This window comes from Phallusia mammillata, chromosome 1 (assembly GCF_965637545.1).
Source record: "Phallusia mammillata chromosome 1, kaPhaMamm4.hap1.1, whole genome shotgun sequence".
Lineage (NCBI taxonomy): Eukaryota > Metazoa > Chordata > Ascidiacea > Phlebobranchia > Ascidiidae > Phallusia > Phallusia mammillata.
This window is the reverse complement of record NC_137252.1, coordinates 10,270,639-10,290,916: the sequence shown is the minus strand read 5'-3', so window position 1 is coordinate 10,290,916 and position 20,278 is coordinate 10,270,639. Positions and strand designations below refer to the sequence as shown.

General features: G+C 37.1%; 2 protein-coding genes and 1 long non-coding RNA gene across 3 annotated transcripts; 2 read left to right on the top strand and 1 right to left on the bottom strand.

Moving 5' to 3' along the window:
- The first annotated feature begins 284 nt into the window (after nucleotides 1-284).
- On the top strand, nucleotides 285-9,700 carry LOC145228326 (cytochrome P450 2B19-like). Its single transcript, XM_080093354.1, has 9 exons — nucleotides 285-595; nucleotides 810-955; nucleotides 1,537-1,639; nucleotides 1,910-2,019; nucleotides 2,153-2,274; nucleotides 2,384-2,508; nucleotides 4,106-4,250; nucleotides 4,422-4,582; nucleotides 8,365-9,700. The coding sequence occupies exons 1-9, from the start codon at nucleotides 341-343 to the stop codon at nucleotides 8,671-8,673; spliced, it is 1,476 nt and encodes a 491-aa protein (XP_079949480.1). The 5' UTR covers nucleotides 285-340; the 3' UTR covers nucleotides 8,674-9,700.
- A 242-nt stretch (nucleotides 9,701-9,942) lies between these two features.
- Nucleotides 9,943-15,012, top strand: LOC145228316 (cytochrome P450 2F5-like). The gene is made up of 9 exons (XM_080093341.1): nucleotides 9,943-10,358; nucleotides 11,471-11,616; nucleotides 11,896-11,998; nucleotides 12,149-12,258; nucleotides 12,436-12,557; nucleotides 12,674-12,798; nucleotides 13,260-13,404; nucleotides 13,919-14,079; nucleotides 14,485-15,012. The coding sequence occupies exons 1-9, from the start codon at nucleotides 10,104-10,106 to the stop codon at nucleotides 14,791-14,793; spliced, it is 1,476 nt and encodes a 491-aa protein (XP_079949467.1). The 5' UTR covers nucleotides 9,943-10,103; the 3' UTR covers nucleotides 14,794-15,012.
- A 1,238-nt stretch (nucleotides 15,013-16,250) lies between these two features.
- Nucleotides 16,251-17,980, bottom strand: LOC145228445 (uncharacterized). The gene is made up of 4 exons (XR_013860078.1): nucleotides 17,562-17,980; nucleotides 17,149-17,275; nucleotides 16,879-16,969; nucleotides 16,251-16,573 (listed from the first exon to the last, which is right to left on the bottom strand). It is a non-coding gene; the product is annotated as an uncharacterized LOC145228445 (long non-coding RNA).
- Between the last annotated feature and the right edge of the window lie 2,298 nt (nucleotides 17,981-20,278).

Genomic DNA, 20,278 nt, shown 5'->3' with positions numbered 1-20,278 from the left:
TCCTGCCCTTTGGGCAAGTTGTGACACAGCTTCGTACTGCCTTGGGTGCTTTATGTAATGTACGCTGCAGCAGCAGTTGACAGAAGATTGCCTATCAGGTGTCTGCACTGAGGCCGAAATTTGTATTGATTTACTTTGAGAGTTGCTTTGCAAAATGACACCGAATGGGTGCATATTAACATTTTTGATATTAGGCTTAGCATAAGCATTAGCAGCTTGTTTTGAAAAACGCCTACATGAAATTGTAAGCTAGATAATGCAAGGGAATTTCAACACATTTTGAGCTAAATTTTTTTGCATTTCATCCTTGCAGCAACTCAAATATTTACAAAAAAATACAATGGAGTCTTGGTGGACAATAATATGCACATTATGCGCCTTATGTATAGCTTGGTTGTGGTCATGGTGGACAAAGCCCCACCCTAGATTTCCGCCAGGTCCCAGAGGACTTCCCATCGTGGGAATGGCTCCTTTTCTCGGGCCCGAACCTCAAGTAACGTTCAAGAAATTGAGTGAAAATTACGGACCGGTGATGTCTATACGATTGGGTATGAAGGACGTTGTAGTATTGAATACTTACGAAGTTATAAATCAGGTAAGTTACCCACTGAAAACTATACTGTGTACAGGTATTTTTGAAGCAAATGTATTTTGTACACAACCAAACTTATTGCTTATATGAATAAAAAATATGCTGTCATCGCACAAATACTTTGTTGTACGACAAGTACGGCTCTACAGTGTTAATGTTGTTTAATGGTTATAGTATAAGTATTGTGTGTTAAAGTAAACATTCTTTTGCACTACAGGCTTACGTGAAACAAGCGAGTGAGTTCTCCGGGCGTCAGGATTTGTTCGTGTACACTCAAGTGACGCAGGATTATGGAATCACGTTTAAGGACTACAGCGACGAGTTCAGGAGACAGAAAAACTTCGGCATGCAGGCGCTAAAACGGTTAGTTTCTTATCTTTGTGGTTTGGTTTAAATCTTGATCATCAACACCATATGTTTTGACAATAGCTATAAGTTCGTTTGTTTAAGGCAGGGGTTCCCAAACTTTTTTGGTCTGTGGCCCATGTGTCTATTGAATAGCGATTCGTGGCCCACCATGTGCTGTAAATTTGGGCACAAACAAAAAAATATCTCAAAAACAGGCGAAATGGTTTCTAGCAATTTATTTTAATGAGATACATGCTCCTGAAATTTGGATACAAGATTCGGAATTCTTTGCAAAAATTACGTTTTTCAAACCAAAGCGCATAATATCGACAGTATAACAAAACAGTAGAATCTGTTCAAATGGCTCTGTGGCCCATTGAAAATGTCTTGGGGGCCCAGTACTGGGCCATGGCCCACAGTTTGGGAACCACTGGTTTAAGGTAAACAACTTATAACTTAGCTACTGTTTAAGGTAAACAAAACATAACAAACAATTAAAGGTTTTAATGTGCATTTGGTTCTGCTGATACGCAATTATACAGCAGAACAAATATACAGGTTGTTTGTATTGCGTATAGATATTTTTTTCTTTGTAGTCATGGTATGTCTAACAAGGAAATGGAAAAGCGGATTCTTCGCGAAAGTAAATTTCTCATCGAAAAGTTGCGAAGACAAGCAGGTTCACCGATCAATATCGTGGCAAGTTCAATAAAATTAAGCTCTCGATGGTATACTTTTCAAAATCAACCCACGCTTGAAACACTTTGGACATTCGTAATGTAACAGATTGGTTGCGCAGTAAAATAGATAAAACAAAAGCTGTTGTTTAAATAGAAAAAAGAGTAGGCTATTGCCCATATAGATCTGATATGGACGTAGTTCTGGGACTCTATTGCGTTAAAAGTAAAGTTTCATCAGTCAGATGTGTTCGATGGTGTCTTAGACGATTGCTTTTTATATTCCCCGCAGCCTCTTCTGTACCAGTTCTCCGGAAACGTGGTGGCGTCTATCGTGTTGGGAAAAAGATTTGAAGACAACGATCCAACTTTTCTTCTTCTTCTGAAAACCCTCAAAATATTGCAAGTGTTGCAAATCGTGTAGAGTTTGGATAACCTCATACCTCGATACGATTTAGATTTTAACTATAAACCACCCCACGTTCAGCATATAAGTCGTAATACTAGACTTACGTTTTTGTGCTTTGTCTTAAAGATTTGCCGATAAAAAGGTAGCGAACAGTATAATGATGATGATGTTGTTTCAAAATTTGCGATATGTTCCTCCATTTAGCACAACCAATCAAACAATTAAAGAGCAACTTCAAATCCTTTCAGGTAACACACACATTCGTGAAGGTTTAATACAGTTGACGTTATGCATTATTTGGCCCGTGATACCATCGTTAAAAATGTGTGATTGTTGAGCGTATGTCATTGGTTGCAGATATTTTCCAACAGTTTGTCGACGACAGGAATGCCAATTTCAAAGAAACTGATGTAAACAATTTTATGGACGCGTTTATCAACGAGAAACTAAACGGAGCTGGAAAATCTGACTCATCCTTTAGTGTGAGTACGATTTTACAAAATGTTCCTCACAGTAAGCAATTTTGTCAGACTAACAAGATTAAAAAATCAGATCGTATACTTTTTAAAACTCTAATTGGATAACTCCTATTGCATAAGAGGTATTAACCCTTTAACTGCCGAATTTGTTTTGACAAAAAATGATGTTTAGACATGCTCTTGCTCTTTTAGGTTTTATGCAAAATCGATAGAAGATAGGCAAAAACTTTCTCTGGGAAAGTTGTTGGGTATATAATTTTCTACAATTTTAAGATAAAAAATTTTTCGATGACGTCATCACCTATGAAATGACGTCATTTTAATTCTATTTTTTCATGAAATTGCAGTTTATTGATGTTTTTCGTTACAATTATTAGTTACAAGTTGTTTTACAAACACTTCGTTACAAAATTTTATCTGTGTTATTTTGATTACGTCATTAATTAGCTCATGACGTCATAATCATTAATTTCAGTTTGTTATTTTACAGTATTAAATAATAAAATTAATGTTTTTGAGGGTATGGAACTTGTTTTCAATAATATTTATTGGCTAATTTGACATTTCACTGACTTATTATAATGTTTACCAACCAGCTGTACACACATAATGCATTCATAAGTTTTTTTTAAATGGAATGTTTATTATGTATTATTACACCACAACATGTAAAATTTGTATACACAGTGCATATAAGTTTGCAGAAAAAACACAATTTCAAGCCTTCCCAAGGTACTTTGCATTGATTCTTCTGTATTTGTTGTCCATTCGTGAGGCCACATCTCCTCATCATTTGACAAATGTAAATGCATTTGTGGGCCAGATACAATCATAATATAGGTCAGCAAGCACCAACTTCCAAAGTCAAAGTGCTTCTGCAACAGTTGTTTTCTTGATAAATAACTGTTGTCACCACTAATAATAAAGCTAAACTGACTCATACAGTTGTATATTCAAGCAAATCAAGTCAAATTTACAGGCCCTAACTACCCACTTTCAAGCCCAATTCAGCTGCACACATATCAAATTGTAAACAAAGATGGCCGCAACACGCACGCAAAGCCCTGAAATTAACTCCAAGCAGCTGTCTGTGAATCAGTCAAGCGTAAAATATCAAAAAACGGCTCAAAAACAAAAATTTGAAAAAAACTTGTTTTTTTCTGAATTTTCACTTTCTCCTTACTGTAATTAATTTTTTTCAAATACTAACATATCATTTTTTTCAAATAAATTGAAGCCAATATGCATAAGCTTTCCAACGCACCCCAGTTGGAAAAAAAATTCGCACTAATACGATTTTTGTCGCTGTTAACAACGAGGCATGTCTCCATGCGCATTTATGCGCCCGTGGCAGTTAAAGGGTTAACTAAACCAAAAGCATACGGTACAGTTTTTTGTGGGTTGCGTAGCTTCATGAGCATCTTATGTTACATAATGCAACTTAAATAAGGAGAAGTTTTTCGCGCCTAATGTGGTCTGTATTTTGACAAATAGAAGCATTCCGCGGATAGGAGTCGTTGAATGAACAAATTTAGTTTGAAACAAATGTACATGTCTATCTCATATCAACAAATTCACAACCAATACGTTTTAATCAAAGGACCAGCAACTGGTTGTGTTTGCAAGAGACATTTTTGCTGCTGCAACTGAAGCAGTAAGCTGCAGTATTGGCTGGGCAATTATTTGTCTTCTTCATTACCCGAAGTACAAAAAAGTTCTTATGAAAGAAATATCGGAGTGCTTGGGTGAGATTCTTCTTTTATTCATAACATTTTTAGCAATTTTCGGGCAATGCGTCCATATAGACAACGTTTATGTTTCTAGTTCGAAATTAAGAAACTTTTGTGAACAAAAAAGTTAAAAATCCTAAGTCTTTCAACATTTAATCAAGTTTACCGTTCGCTCTTAACTTTTAGGACGCGACGGTCAACCAAGTTTGTCTAGCAAAGATCAATTGCCCAAAACATGCGCGTTTCTTCAGGAAGTTTCACGATTTCGTATTTTAGCACCGATGGTTCACCACAAAACAACTTCTGATGCAGTCTTGTATGAATACCTTATCCCTAAAAGCACACAGGTATAATGCACATACAAAATCAACCCTAATTGAGTTTTTGATAGCCCGAATCGGGCACTGGTATAATTAACCGCTAGGATTAGCGTACTAAATACAGGAGTAGCCTAAGTTTAACACAAAAAGTGGTGTATTTTACAAATAGGTTCGGGGGGTTGGATTTCGTTATAGCAGATTAAGTTTATACCGTATTAGTAATACGCTGAATGCATAGGACTGTGAAATGTAATATATCCTCATTCGGGGCACCAGTTGTAGCATTCACCTCGATGGCGTCTTAATTTGAAATGCTTCACAATCGTTTATCCAGATCAAGACGCTATGGAGATAGTTGCTACAACGCAAATGCATGGCGATTAGCCGGGTACACCATAGGGTGGCACCTGATTTATACTGCGACTTGATTCCTTGTCAGGGGCGGCTCGTGCGAGGGGGTTGCGGAGCTGCAGCACCCCCTAGATATTTTAACTTAATATTCCAACCACAATATTACAGATAATTTTCATTATATTCTTTTTTATTCTTTAGCAATATATAATAAGTATAATTTTTAATTTCCACCTTTATCGGCATTTTTTCCCTTTTTTTCAAAAAAAATTATTGTATTAATATGTTATCTATGGCGGAGCTGCAGCTCCAGTTTCGTGACGTTTTGCAGTAGTGCGCATGCGCACTTCGAAAAGTTACATGCCGGGCGAAATAGGCGACAGGGGGCTGTGGCTCGCGCAGCCCCTCCCGTGATGTAGCGCTAGTTGTGTTGTCTGCTTCGCGTCAGTGAGCTCCAAAGCCAAACCCGTGTACTATATTCTTAAGTTCGGCAGTTTTAAGAAAATATGGAATAAAACATCTGCTGCTCCAATGCCATGCAGGAATAAGCAACAACAAGAAATACTCAGTTTAAGTTCTTAATGCTACTAAAGAAAAAAAAATTTGACTGTGAAGTTAAATACCTCACTGAAATTCTGGCAATATCAAATGCAGAACAAACAATTGCAGAACCAACAGGATTTTTGAAATACCTGAGTGAAGACAATTGAAAGTTTTGGTTTCTTAACACACCATGTGGACAGTATTTGCAACCAAGTGCAATCATGTGTATTGATATAATGGATATGTACTGTTTGTCTAAACCAGGGGCGGGCAACTTCTCCAGTCGGCGGGCCTGATATGGGAAAATAAAGTACTTGGCGGGCCGGGTTCCTGAATCGATACATTAATCGCGTATATATCCAGTGATTTAAAACGGAGTTTTGACCACCTAAACCAGTGGTTCCCAACCGCCGGTCCGCGTAAAAATTTTGCCGGTCCGCAAATTATCTTACTTTATGCCAAGCTACTTTTTAAAATGGAATGATAAGTAGGCAAGTTGTTGGTATCTGTGAAACCCATTTTACGCTTGGCTGTAAAACTGGGGAGCTCTCCACCGTTGATGCACGCAAAATTCTTTAATAAAGCTTTTGTGACGTTTATGATTGTTTTGTCATAAACTGTGTCTAGCATTCAACATTTGTTTGCAAAACAAAGTTAGATGATTTGAGACCAGATTCATACTGGAAGCGAAACAACATCAAGCATCGCACTAGCATTGATTTTGTATGTAAATGGATTGGCGTTTTGTTGTTTGATTTGAGTTGATTTCCGTTTGGTTGTAATTTTTCGTCCTAAATGCATAGCCTATGACTAAATCTTGCCTTATGTTGCGCAACAACAACTTTGGTGAACAAAAAGCTTTCAAATATCTGTTGCATTCACTACGACCTTTTGTTGCCGGTCCGTGGAATTTGTTTTACATTTTTACCGGTCCCACGGTGTAGAAAGGTTGGGAACCACCATGGGCGCCGCCACGTAGGGGCAAGAGGGGGCACTTGCCCCCCTTGGAATTTCATATTTAGCAGCAAACCTAATTAAAGTGGCAGCGTGGGGATTTGTGACATCGTTCAATGCTTTAACTTTTAGGCAACTCAATTGTGAAGTACACGATTTATGGCTTCATATGTAACAAATTCTTGATGCGGTAAAGTATCAGCCAACATTTGCCCCCTCTTGCAAAATTTTCTGCCGGCGCCCATGGGAACCACTGACCTAAACTAAATACAATCAAGAACGTCACAATTGCAATACAGTCCAAACAATCTAACTGTTATAACATAAAATTATCCACCACAGAAAATTTAATGCGTACAACACAGACTCAGATACTGCTGAAACACTAACTAGGCTACACGTGTGGAAACAAAGGAAACCATAAAAGCAGGCCACACACAAGGTTGGCAGTTATGTCGTAACAATGGACGTATGGTGCAATGGTAACAACGGCGGGAAAGTTTTTTTGTTATTGAGGAGCGTTACTGTCCGTTACAACTATAATTTGACGTAGTTAGTAAGCAAGTAGTGGGGGATTGCGGCAGACTGTGGCCGCGGGCTACATTATCATGTAAGACCAGAAACTGTCTGCGGGCCGCTCAAAATCCCGTCGCGGGCCGGATCCGGCCCGCGGGCCGTATGTTGCCCGCCCCTGGTCTAAACAATAGCTGCTAAATTACTTCACAGAAAGTGTTTCTTAAGAATGAACATTCTACAGACAAGACAGTAGTTACCACCAAGCACATCCTATTGTTGACAAAGAAAAGCTAGTTACTGAAATGAAAATGTTTCTGTAGATCTGATGTTCATGATTACTTTAAAAAATATCTAGATGATGTTTTGACAAGTGAAATTACTAAGATGAAAAATCCTTTTTGCTGTTTTCATGATTCTTTCAAAGGCAAAACAGTTCTTTTTAACACCGAAAAGGATGCAAACCTTTGTTAGGAACACCATTATTTTCAAAAGACTTGCACTTGCAGTGCTAGTACTAATAGAAAAACAGTTTCTTAGTTGTCATTTGGAATCAAGAAAGAAGCTATCAATTATTTTGCCCAAACTACAACTTTTTGATTCATTTTGGTTGTAACAAGGAAGCACAAGGTTTAATAATATGTTTTAAATTTAAGTGAGAGTGTTGTAAATTTTAAAGCTTGAAGGAGTTTTGCACTTAAAAAAAGCAATTATAAGCTATTTGCCAGCAAATAAAGCAGCAAGTATGGCAGTTAAGAATCTGAAGGACAAATAATAGTCTGCCCAAAATTCAAAGAAAAGATGTCAAAATAAACAAGTTCTGACACAAATGTAGAGTGGTTGTTACATTTGTCAGTTATGATACCAATAAACAGCTGTATGGCTAGTTTTTTTGTGTGACAATAATCTGTGAAGTGTCATAGAATATGTTGAAAACGCTGACTGTGACTATAAGTTACTTAAAAAAACATGACCATTTTTTTAAATGTTGTCTAACTGAAATACTTCGACCTTTTTCGACTCATTACTTGTTTTGCTATATTCTTGTTGTGTTTTACCGTGTTTACAACCGCTTCGTTTCGAGTCTGTGTCACGTGTGTTTTTGTGCCACTTTTTTCCTGCATGTTATTGGGTTTGACCCGTCGCTGTGCAAGTAAACAAAATACACAAATGATACCGTCTGCTGTTTACACTCGTGTACATTATTGCGTAACAAAAATTACGTCACAATGGAGTTGCTAATTAAGATTTTTATTACTTGTTTTTCTACACAAAACAATGACTAGGAAACTAGAAATGTAGCTTTTCAATATATTGCCAACTTATATATGTTCAATAAAGGCTAAAATTTGGAGCAGCACCCCCACAAATTTTAGGCACGAGCCGCCACTGTTCCTTGTACTACATTTAGGAATACGCATAATAATATGTAAACTATCACGTAACAGGTGACAGGAAATCTCTACGGTGCTGCGTGGGATAAAGATACTTGGCCACAACCAGAAGTCTTTAATCCTGAGCGGCATATTGATGAAGAGGGCAAGTTTGTGTTTTCACCCAAGATAATTCCATTCTCAATTGGACCTCGATTTTGTATGGGCGAAAGTCTTGGTCGAGCTGAAGTATTTCTTGGTTTTGTGTCAGTACTGCAGCATTTTGATATTAGCTCCGTGAACGGCTTACCCCCCTTGGAAGGCTGCTCAACCAATATAGTCTACTCACCCAAAGATTTCGAAATAGTGCTAACGCCACTGTAGGCCTTTTTTAGAATCGTATTGACACTGTTTTATTGTTGTAACAATGTGCAGGTGTGATTTCACTGACGAGTCATTTTAAAACAGTCATTTATCGACAAAAACATGTTGATTTACACATAACAGTAGTTACGATACTAACATTTTTTACGGTTGGACTATATAGTAAACGTGCGACCTTTTACCTCCTAAAGCTTTAAGTAGAAAAGAATTTGTCATAAGTGACCCAACACACAGTCACTGAATGAAGCTTCTCTTCGACTGTTCTTAAATTTGTCTAGTAACGCTATAACCAGTGGTGGGATTCAGCCGGTTCTATAGGACCGTTTCACGAAATTTTATGAGACCAGCGAACCGGTTAGCATTACTGGTTACTGTCAATGGACTTTTTGCAACAGAACCGGCTGAAAAATATGACTTTCGTGATACAACCGCATGAAATAAAATTTGAATCCCACCACTGGCTATAACTGGTCGAGCGTGGATACTGCCTTTTTCTTTTAACCTTGTTCATTTGTTCGCACGTTATTTCGATTCGTACCCCTTGGGCAAGTCTTGTCTATCATTATCTCAGCGCGTCAGGTAGTGGCCAGCAAGTCTTTTACTGAATTGTCAAATGTATGTCTGTATTACTCAGTTTGCCGATATTAGTTGGACATTTCTGTTAGTTGCAGACTGTTTAAAGCAGGAAACGAGCAAACGATTTAAACTTGACCACTGCGTTTGAAAACTTGTTGGTCTTCAAGTAAATGACTATCCTTCAGTTGCCAAGTTTCGTCATTAAAGATAGCCTATAGCTGTTTGGTTACTACAAGGTAGTAACGAGCAAAAAATACATTTGATAGTGAAGACAAAGGATTATGTCGTTTTCGTGGTGGACTGATCAAACAGAACGAAAACCCGCTGTACCAGAAAACGGTTGTTTTTGTTTACAGTTACGCTTACAGGTGACGTCATACTTGTGCCGTGTGCGTTGCATTTTGTCGGTTGTCACAGCGTAATGATATAACAAACACGAACTGTGTGTTTTTCTGGGTCGGCATCTCACGTTTTGCGTTTCGACAGCATGACTCAGTAATCCCTCCCCCAGAATCACAGCAGCTGTTTTCTCGAAATTTAGGTGTTTTACAGAAAAATTCAGTAACACAGCAAGCCTAATGTGTTCAGGATTTGTAAATAATAGCTCAAGTAGTAGTTGAAAAAGTTTGCTTTGTGAAAAGAAAAAAAGCAGACCTTTTTTCTGCTTTGACTCAAACACTGCGTAGCAAGATGGCGTCTATCTAGTCGGTTTTACCTTTGCGTAGATGTCAATAATTACAACATGACATGAAAGCAAGTCACACTTACCCAGTATTGAGACCAGTGTAGAGGATTGTTCATAACCGATTGCTTCTCATTTTGTGCAGCAACTTGTTAGTGACAAACATATTGGAATGGAGACTTGGTGGGCGGTAGTATACTCACTATGTGCCTTATGTATGGCTTGGTTGTGGTCATGGTGGAAAAAGCCCCATCCCAAATTTCCTCCTGGTCCCAGAGGACTCCCCATCGTAGGCATGGCTCCTTTTCTGGGGCCTGAACCCCAAATAACTTTCAAGAAATTGGGTGAGAAGTACGGACCGGTGATGTCTGTGCGAATGGGTATGAAGGACATTGTGGTATTGAATACTTACGAAGTTATAAATCAGGTAAGATACCGAGAAAAGTAATTTTGCCAAACACTTGATTTGGTAGTGGGTTGTCTTTTTGAAACATAGTTTGCCAATGCATTGCAAATATCTTTCAAACATACCTTTTTGCACTTGCTGGTGTAGATTTTTGGAACAATCAGTTTAACCATTTTCGGTCACTCACAATGTTGTTGTTGATGTAGCTAGGTGTATGAACTGCAAGTGACTGTGAAAAACTACGTCATGGCTTTGCAAAACGAGCTTCATGACAGGAAGTACATGCGTTTGTCAAAGCTGGTAAAGTCGTGCATTCAATAAGAGTTTTTGATATTGGCAATAATTTACTGACGCAGCAATACAACTGTACCTGACGTGAAGTAGTAAAGCTACAGACCAAAACCTTCGGCTAAAGTTTCCTGTATAGAGTAATGTAACGCAGTTCCTTCCGGGAAAGGGTCCAGCTTGCAACATCACACATCTGCTTCCCCATTAATTACCACATTAGGATGACAAATCACACGAAATATCAACATGCTTTGAACTTGCCGTCGTGAAAAAAAAACATCATCATTCTCATGAGTCTTAGTGTAAAGTACATACATTGTGTTTTATTCACAACTGTTTACACAAAGAAATACTAAATATACGTAAAAATACTTACTGGCAACCAACCAACAGTAAAGCATTAAATCAAGTTAATCCCCAATGAAAGTGTTTCAACTTAAAATTGCCGTAACTCGCCACTGTAATATAAATCTGTAAGATAACGTTGGACCAGCGTACCTCACACAACATGCACAACATAACCTCTAAGATCATACCTGTTAATTAAACCGTAGAGCCACGAAGCAACACAGCACTGGCACAAGAAACTGTAAATGAATCAAACCGCAACCATGCTTCAGTTTGCGCAGGCGCGACGTAATAAGGATCGATTGTTTTGCAATGCATAATGTGGAATACAAGAGAAGGTCAAACAAAGGACCCATAGAAATACTGCATACACAATGCATTTAATGCATAAAGTTTACGGAAAAGAATACTGTTGTCAATACATTCGTTTTGGCAGAATAAATTGCTGGTAGGCAGCGCGCAGTTGTAAAGTAAAGAAATTATTTGTTGCTCTACAGGCCTACGTTAAACAAGCAAATGAGTTTTCCGGGCGTCAAGATTTTTTCGTCTACAAACAAGTGACTCAGGACTATGGAGTGATGTTCAAGGACTACAGCGATGAGTACAAAAGACAGAAGAACTTTGGCACACAGGCGTTGAAACGGTTAACTCTTTTTTCATATAAATTCGGTAGAATAAGCAACAATAATTTCGTTTTTTATCTCGTGCCAGAAAAACATATTTAACGTTGTTTCTAAATGCCTACAGTTTTATCTGCAGTTTGGGTAGTTTTGTAAAGAACTGCTTCGTAATAATAATTGTAACTTTTGGGACAAAAATAACGATGGATTACAAATAGTTTTGAGAATGGCAGTTTTAAATGTCCGGTCAAACAAAATGGTTGCTAACATTTTTACTGTTGTCTTTTATTTTTCCACAACAGGCATGGCATGTCTAAGGCGGAAATGGAAAAGCAAATTCTCTACGAAAGCGACTTTCTCATGGAAAAGTTGCGGAAACAATCAGGATCACCGATCAACATTGTAGTGAGTTGAAAAAATTGAAAGTCGCAAACTGGCATCTGTGTAACTATTTTAGTAAACCAACATGGATATTGCACATTAGCCCGTTTTAGCCTATTGTAGTAGTTGCAAAAGTTGTGTAGGCTAACACTTCTTTGTTTCTTATTATTACAGCCTGTTCTGTACCAGTCCGCTGGAAACGTTGTTGCATCGATAGTTCTCGGTAAAAGATTTGAAGATAACGATCCTACATTTCTTCTACTTTTAAAGACTCTCAAAACCATGCAAGTCTTGCTCCGATTGTGTAATAGGCTTGATATATAATGTAAAAAGCACCAATAAATGATAAACTGCTGAGGCTTGATATAATTACAATTATACTGATAATTTTGAGTCTGATTTACCGGATTGTTTGCAACTTGCCGTTGAATGTTTTCTAAAACTTACAAAAATTCTTACAGATTTGCCAACAAGAAAATAGCAGACAGTATAATGATGATGATGTTGTTTGAAAACTTGCGATATATTCCTCCATTTAGCACAACCAATCAAACAATTAAAGAGCAACTTCAAATCCTTTCAGGTAACATACACAATCGTGAAGGTTGCACATAAATCATGTTAGGCACAACTTCAACAACATGACCACTGTATTTTAAAACGAAACTGGTTGTATAACTTGTATACTACTATTTGCAGATATTTTTCAAAAGATTGTCGACGACAAGAACGCCAACTTCAAGCAAACTGATGTCAACAACTTTATGGATGCGTTTATCAACGAGAAACGTCACGGAGCCGGAAAAATTGACTCGTCGTTCACTGTGAGTGTTTCTGTGCAAAATTTAATGGCTCACGAGCAATAAATTTTGCAAATTTAACGGCTGTTGGATTACAATTGTAATGAAGGTGCAAATATGCCACCATCAAGTAAGACATTGTTAGCGCGGACCTAAATCAAATATACTGTGTGTTTTCGTAAACCTAACCGTACATAGCAAACATTCGGTAACTTTTATTACAGAAAGTATGTACCAATACCACATTAATAAAATAAGCCACCTAAATTTTATGTACTTCCTTGATCTGTTGGTTACTTATTGAAATGATTAACATTATCCTATAAACCTGTTTTTATTTGTATTTTGACCACTAGCCTACTAGTATTCGTAAGCGCTAGTTTACCCATGGGTAAACAAATTAATTTTAGAAATTCAACATTATTTAAGAAAAAACAGTGTAGTGTTGAATATTCTACACTGTAAGTCGCTGTTTGCATTCATAGGACGAACAACTGGTTGTTTTTGCACGGGACATTTTCTCGGCTGGTACTGAAACGGTGAGCTCCAATATTGGCTGGGCAATCATATGTCTTCTTCATCACCCCAAATATAAACAACTTCTTAAAGATGAAATAAAAGACTGCTTAGGTAAGTACTGTAAAATAGAGAATTCAAAATAATCTTGGTTATGTATAAGTTACATGCTGTTGTCTAGTTTTTAGATTTTAAAGTGTGTTTTTACTAGCTTTAAGACATACAAATAAAGATTTCTATGTTTGTAGGTTTGATACATACTTAAGAAATATAGATGTCGGCCACAAGGGATTTATGAACATGCATACCTAGGAACATATCGCTCAATAAACAACAGTTTCGATAAGGCGATTTGTGATATTTGTAAATGCAAGAACTTTTAATCCAAACGGCTACTTAGTCTCCAGTTATAGCTCTTTTGTAACCGGTTGTTGTTAGTAACCGTGTCGTAAACGGATACATTGATAAATGTAGTAGAACTATTTACATCCCTAATTGTAGTAATTGTAGCAAACATGTCAAAATGATACACATATGTAACATTTGCCCTCACTTTTCGGTGTAGATTACTATGGCGCACTTGATTCATTACAGCTGTAATGCTAACATTGCATATGTACATTTTTAGGACGCGATGGTCAACCAAGTTTGTCCAGTAAAGATCATTTGCCGATGACCTGCGCGTTCCTTCAGGAAGTTTTACGATTTCGTATTGTAGCACCGATGGTTCACCACAAAACAAATTCTGATGCCGTCTTGTACGGATATGTCATCCCTAAAGGCACACAGGTATATCACAGCTGTTATTGCATAAATTCATAAGTGTAGTGCACTGTTCAACCTTTTTATATCGTGGAACAGAAATCGTTTTCGAACAATCTTCATGCTTCCCTAGCTAATTAGCATGAGAAAGGTTTTGCCATTGTAAGCATGTCGTGACCTATACAAGCAATCTTTTAATATGTAGCGATTTATTTCATAATAGCTTGCAACTCCGTGGCAAACACGCTGTATGAAACATGTGTACGAAAATCAACAATGCTAATAATAGATTTTAAATGATGTCTATTTCACACACTGCTCTGTGGCTTATCATTGGACACACTGGTTGAGAAAAACACGGATCTGATGTGTCCGAACTCCTGGCCAAATATATGTATCAAGACTTTAAATTAAAACCGTTTTGCGTAACAGGTAACTGCAAATCTTCATGGTGCAGCGTGGGATAAAGAAACTTGGCCACAACCAGAAGTATTTAATCCTGAGCGGCATATTGATGAAGAGGGCAAATTTGTGTTTTCACCCAAGATTATTGCATTCTCTATTGGACCTCGATTTTGTATGGGCGAAAGTCTTGGTCGAGCTGAAGTGTTTCTTGTTTTCGTGTCACTACTCCAGCATTTTGATATTAGCTCCGTGAATGGCCTACCCTCCTTGCAAGGCTGCTCAACCAACATCGTCTACACACCCCAAGACTTCGAAATAATGCTTACCCCACTATAATTAGTTTCTTTTTCATGGACGTCACCGCGGGATTGTATTGTTTTTAAGAGACAGCCGTTTGATTTACTTTGGACAAGGTGGTTTTTTGAAAAAAATATGTACTGATATGTTTTTTTTTCTTTAGTATTTGACACTTAGTAGCCCTAGCTAATGTTACGGACTGCCAAGCTGCATGTATATTATTGCACAAATAAAATACGTTTCTGACTTGTTACACAATCAAGCTTTCTGCCAATCAGCGGCGGCTCGTGCTAGGGTGCTGCGGAGCTGCAGCACCCCCTAGATATTTTTACTTATAATTCCCACCACAACATTACAGATAACTTTCATGATACTTATTTTTTATTCTAAAGTATAATTTTTATAAGTAAAATTTCCGCCTTGATCGGAATTTTTTTCATTTTTAAAAAAAAATTATGGCATTAATATGTTATCTATGGTGGAACTGCAGCTCCAGTTTCATGACTAATCGTGACGTTTCATGACGTTTTGCACTTGTGCGCATGCGCACTTGGGAAAGCTACATGCCGGGCGAAATAGGCGACAGGGTGCTGCGGCTCGCGCAGCTCCACCAATCACGCAGCGTGTGAACCGGCCTGTAGTTCAGTGTTGTCTGTTCCGGGTTTACTGTGCTACAAAACCAAACCCGTTTGCTATATTCTTAAGTTCGACTGTGAGTACAGTTAAATAATTGTTTTGTCATCTTTTAATTTATTGTTTGAAGGTTAGTCGTGGCTTTTTTAAGATGACTGTAAGTGGGCTTTAGTTTTTGCAGTGATCATTGAATTAAAAAGGGTGAAAAAAAGTGTATCTACCCAAAAAAGTGTATCTACTTAAAAAGTGTATCTACCACCTTGAAAAAGAAAAAAAGGTCATCTAACCGTTTGAAAAGTCACGATTAACCTTTATAATAAAAACCTGAATAAAAAGTTAAGAAAACTGGGATAAAACATCCGCTATTCCTAATATGTCATGCAGGAATAAGCAACCACAAGAACTACTCAGTTTTAGTTTTGAATGCTAACAAAGAAAAAATAGCTTTGTGACTGTGAAGTTAAGGTGGCTGTACACAGACTGCGTATTCCGTCAACGTGCGTAAACGCATGCGAAAAACGGTCCGTATTCTGACGTGCGTAAACGGACCGAATTTACGTTCCGAAAGTGGCTGCGTTTGGTGGTATACACAGGATCCGAACGATGCGACGTTTTGCTTGAATGCGTCCTACTCCAAATCAGTTGTTTGGCTGTTCAAAGAAGGAACACCGCTAATTTCTTGCATTTGGGTTATCACGGTGGTGGTGGTGGTGGGATTTTAATATTGCTAAACTCGAACACACCGACCAAAAAAAGTAATTTAAATAGTTTACAATCGACATTACCCAACCTACCCTTGGCATTCGCTGGTGTCAAAACATGCTCAAATAAGATAGCAGTACAATAACATCGCTAATGGAAAACAAATGTCACAAAATATTTGTATTTTTTTTTTCTAAAAGACACTTTCAAAGCAGACAAAATAAAAAAGTACAAACACACAGTGCATATGAGCGAAATGTTTAAATGGTAAAATTGGGGATGAACAAACACTGAAAGGACTTTTTTGTGTTTTTACAGAATGCTTCGTATTTCTAAAGAATTTCATTTGCTTTTAAAAACCCTCCTGTACCCTCTTTCGATTGCCTCAAGCATTTTCTTATTTTTGAAAGGTGAAAAGCAATCCTAGCATCAGTAGCTGTATTCTTATAATTTGGCAATGTGCTGGTTGTTGCCTGTAGGTCTCCTACAAATAACAAAAACATAAATGCAACAGTATGTACAAATTAGTTTAGAAGTATATTTGTTTAATCCACAATTAAGTGCAATCTTTCATTTAACTTGACTTTTCTGGTTTGTTTCCATCTCTCATATTAAACACAATCCTTGGTTACAAATTACAATGAAGATGTGAAAAATAATACTATTTTTGATCACAATTCTTTCCCTGCAGTACTCAAATAGCACATTGTTGGGGTCCATGCCTTACAAACACAACACATATAGTAGGTTTATTACAAATATGGAGCATAAATCATTTAATTTACATACCTGTGGTGCTGTGTTTAAATCTTAAACCATTGGATTTTCTGTCTTCTTTTTATATAGGTGTCGCATATGTCACCTTTCTTTCACATTTTTTCTGTAAAAAAACGTAACAGGCAGGTGTCACATATACTTCACAAAATGTACATTTGATAAGCAGAATAAGCCCTCCCAATGTACAATAAAATGTTGTCAAAACATTTTTTGGTAAAAACCACAACATTTCTATCACCATTAAAAATGTATCCACATTGTAACACAAGTTAGTTAAATTACCTGTTAAACCAAACTCTGCTGAAGTTGAATTACAGGCATTTATAAGGTAGATTTCTCTCCAAAGCTGGTTACTAGTTTTTCTTGTTAAACTTGATTTCTTTAGTTGATATTTATTAATCCAAGGATTCTACAAAAGAACTTATCATGATAACTTAAAGTGCATAATTCACAGATTGTTGCAGAAACATCAACCAGTACTTAAGTGTATGTAAACAACTAGCCTATGGACTTAGATTTCATAAGCAACATCCTAAATATTAATACAACATAGTTCCGAATTTCTAAACCCTGATGGCATATTTGCAGTTTTCTTTTTCTGAAATTTTGCAATCAATGACATTAACTGCCAGAACTAAGTTATGAACTGACTATTTCCTGACCCCTTTGTTTCGCGGAAAGCTTTTGTTACTTACATTATTAGCTTTTTGTATCCCGCTGTTGTTCTGCATTCCATTCGAGTCTGAAGTCTGTCTTTTTGCCGATTTAAAAATAAAACCTTGCATATTACTTCACTTCTATTTATTATTAGAAACAAGAGGGCTTCAAGTCTTGTGATTTGATCAAAATAATTAATATTAATCAACCAATCTAGAAATATCTCTCAGTTTTGCACTATCACTACACCGAAAATCGCATGCGTACGTCCGAAAAAATAGAACATGTTCTATTTGTTCGGATGGCCTTGCGTTGACGTCCGTTTCGTCCGTTTTCGGACAAAACGCATGGTTCGCATTCTGTGTATACACGTCGACGGAAGGCGACGGACCGAAATTTACGCGCGTATACGCATGACGGACGAAAACGGACCGAAACGGATCCTGTGTACAGCCACCTTTAAATGCCTTACTGAAATTTAGGCAATATTAAATGCAGAACAAAAAATTGCACAAGCAACAGGAATTTTGAAATATCTTAGTGATGACAATTTCAAGTTTTGGTTTCTTAACACACCATGTGGACAGTATTTGCAGCCAAGTGCAATCTTGTGTATTGATATAATGGACATGTACTGTTTCTCTAAACAGTAGCTGCTAAATTGCTTCACAGGAAATTTTTCTCAAGAATGAACATTCTACAGGGGAGATAGTAGTTACCACCAAGCATATCCTGTTGTTAGAAAAGTTACTGAAACTTTTAAAAAGAAAAGTCAGTTAGCCAGCAATTTCCATGAGTCTCTCAAAGGCATAACGGTTCTTGTCAACACTAAAAAGGATGCAAACTTTTCTAAGGAACACCATTATTTCCAAAAAGACTTGCACTTGCAGTGATAGCACTAAATAGAAGAAAAAAAAAACAGTTTCTTAGTTGTCATTTGGAAATCAAGGAAGAAGCTATCCATTATTTTGCTCAAACTATAACTTTATGATTCATTTAAGTTGTAAAATAGAAGCACAAGGTTCAATACTATGTTTTAAATTTAAGTGAGAGTGTTGTAATTTTCAAAGCTTGGAGAGTTTTGCACTTCAAAAAAAGGAATTATAAGCTACTTGCCACCAAATAAAGCAGCAAGTATAGCAGTTAAGAGCCTTAAAAACAATTAATAGTTGTACACAAAAGTTAAGTAAAGATGTTAAATAAAATAAACAAGTTCTGACACAAATGTAATGTGGTCGTTAAATTTATCAGTTATGATACAAATTAAAAGCTTTATGGCTAGTTTTTTTGTGGCAATTATAATCTGTGAAGTGTCATAGAATATGTTGAAGATGCTGACTGTGGCTATAAGTTACCTAAATGATACATGACCATATTAATGACTGAATAGCAAGTGTGTTAGTTAGTAGTCATTGTTATAACCAGTTTTACTTTAATGTTGTCCAACTGAAATACTTCGATCTTTTTCGACTCATTTATTAATATTTTTTTCCATGTACTGTTGTTGTGTTTTACCGTATTTATAACCGCTTCGTTTCGAGTCTGTGTCACGTGTGTTTTTGTGCCACTTTTTTCGTGCATGTTATTAAGTTTAGTCCGTCGCTGTGCAAGTAAACAAAATTCCCCCATGATACCGTCTGCGGTTTACACTCGTGTACATTATTGCGTAACAAACATTACGTCACAATGGAGTTGCCGATTAAGATTTGTATTACTTGTTTTTGTACACAAAACAATGGCTAGAAAATTAGAAATGTGGCTTTTCTATATATTGCCAACTAATATTTGTTCAACAAAGGCTAAAATTTGGAGCAGCACCCCCACAAATTTTAGGCACGAGCCGCCACTGCTGCCAATATCCAATATGATGCAGAAATTCAGTCAATCCTAAAGTTTGATTTGCAACTCCATTTTAGTGCTGTCATAGCGAGCGATTCCAAACGTTTTTGTTTTTAGCACATTTGTGAATTGAGCAACGGACCGGAGTCCAAGTTTGTTTTCTGTACAGTGATAATGTCATACAAAATAGAATCACTTCTTTCAATGCAACAATACGGTTGAATAAAAACGGCATGTAGTCATATGAGATAAATGCGAATGTCCTGTTAGTAATAGTTGCAGGCCCCTTAATTAAACCATAGAGCACTAAAAAAACAATTAGCAATGGTTATAGGTGGCGCTAACGAGCCTTGGGGAAGTATAAAATCTGAAGCGTTTCAGGAAAAAGTGCTCATTGTCTGATGGAGTGTTAGGGGAAGGTAGTTTCGTTTCCACCATTTGAAAACCAAACAATCGCTCTTCGCAGGCATCGCACGACACGCAAAATCGTAAAGCGTTCCTCATTAAAAAACAAACAAAAAAGCAATCGCAGGCAGCCTAAATGCGAGAAACAGAATTTAGTTAGGGCCTGCAAGACAATTTCCTCACGCAATTGTTCTAAATCTAGTAGGCCGTTTTAGCTTTACTGTTTGCAGGATTATAAATCAGTTCTGTAAGACTATTACTGCCGACAAGACATGAGAAACGGTAAACACTGAATGAGGTTACATTTCGTCTTAAAAACAGTCACAATTATAGGGAAATGTCACAAATTATGGGGAAATGTTTGCAGTTTACAATGGGCAAGAATGTTGTGAACAGGTTGAGTGAGACAGTGAGTCATATCAGTTGAGCCACTTCCTGTGGCCCATTGTAAAAAATATGTCCTGTTGAATGACTGCATACAGGACTTTGTAAATTAAAAAGTGACCATATG

Bases quoted from the DNA above. Each gene is read 5' to 3' on its own strand.
- LOC145228326 (XM_080093354.1), top strand. From the start codon at position 341: ATGGAGTCTTGGTGGACAATAATATGCACATTATGCGCCTTATGTATA. The intron at 2,020-2,152 runs GCAAGTGTTGCA...TTTGTCTTAAAG, and splicing joins CTGAAAACCCTCAAAATATT to ATTTGCCGATAAAAAGGTAG. The intron at 4,251-4,421 runs GTGAGATTCTTC...CTTAACTTTTAG, and splicing joins AGAAATATCGGAGTGCTTGG to GACGCGACGGTCAACCAAGT.
- LOC145228316 (XM_080093341.1), top strand. From the start codon at position 10,104: ATGGAGACTTGGTGGGCGGTAGTATACTCACTATGTGCCTTATGTATG. The intron at 12,558-12,673 runs GTAACATACACA...TACTATTTGCAG, and splicing joins GCAACTTCAAATCCTTTCAG to ATATTTTTCAAAAGATTGTC. The intron at 12,799-13,259 runs GTGAGTGTTTCT...TTGCATTCATAG, and splicing joins AAATTGACTCGTCGTTCACT to GACGAACAACTGGTTGTTTT.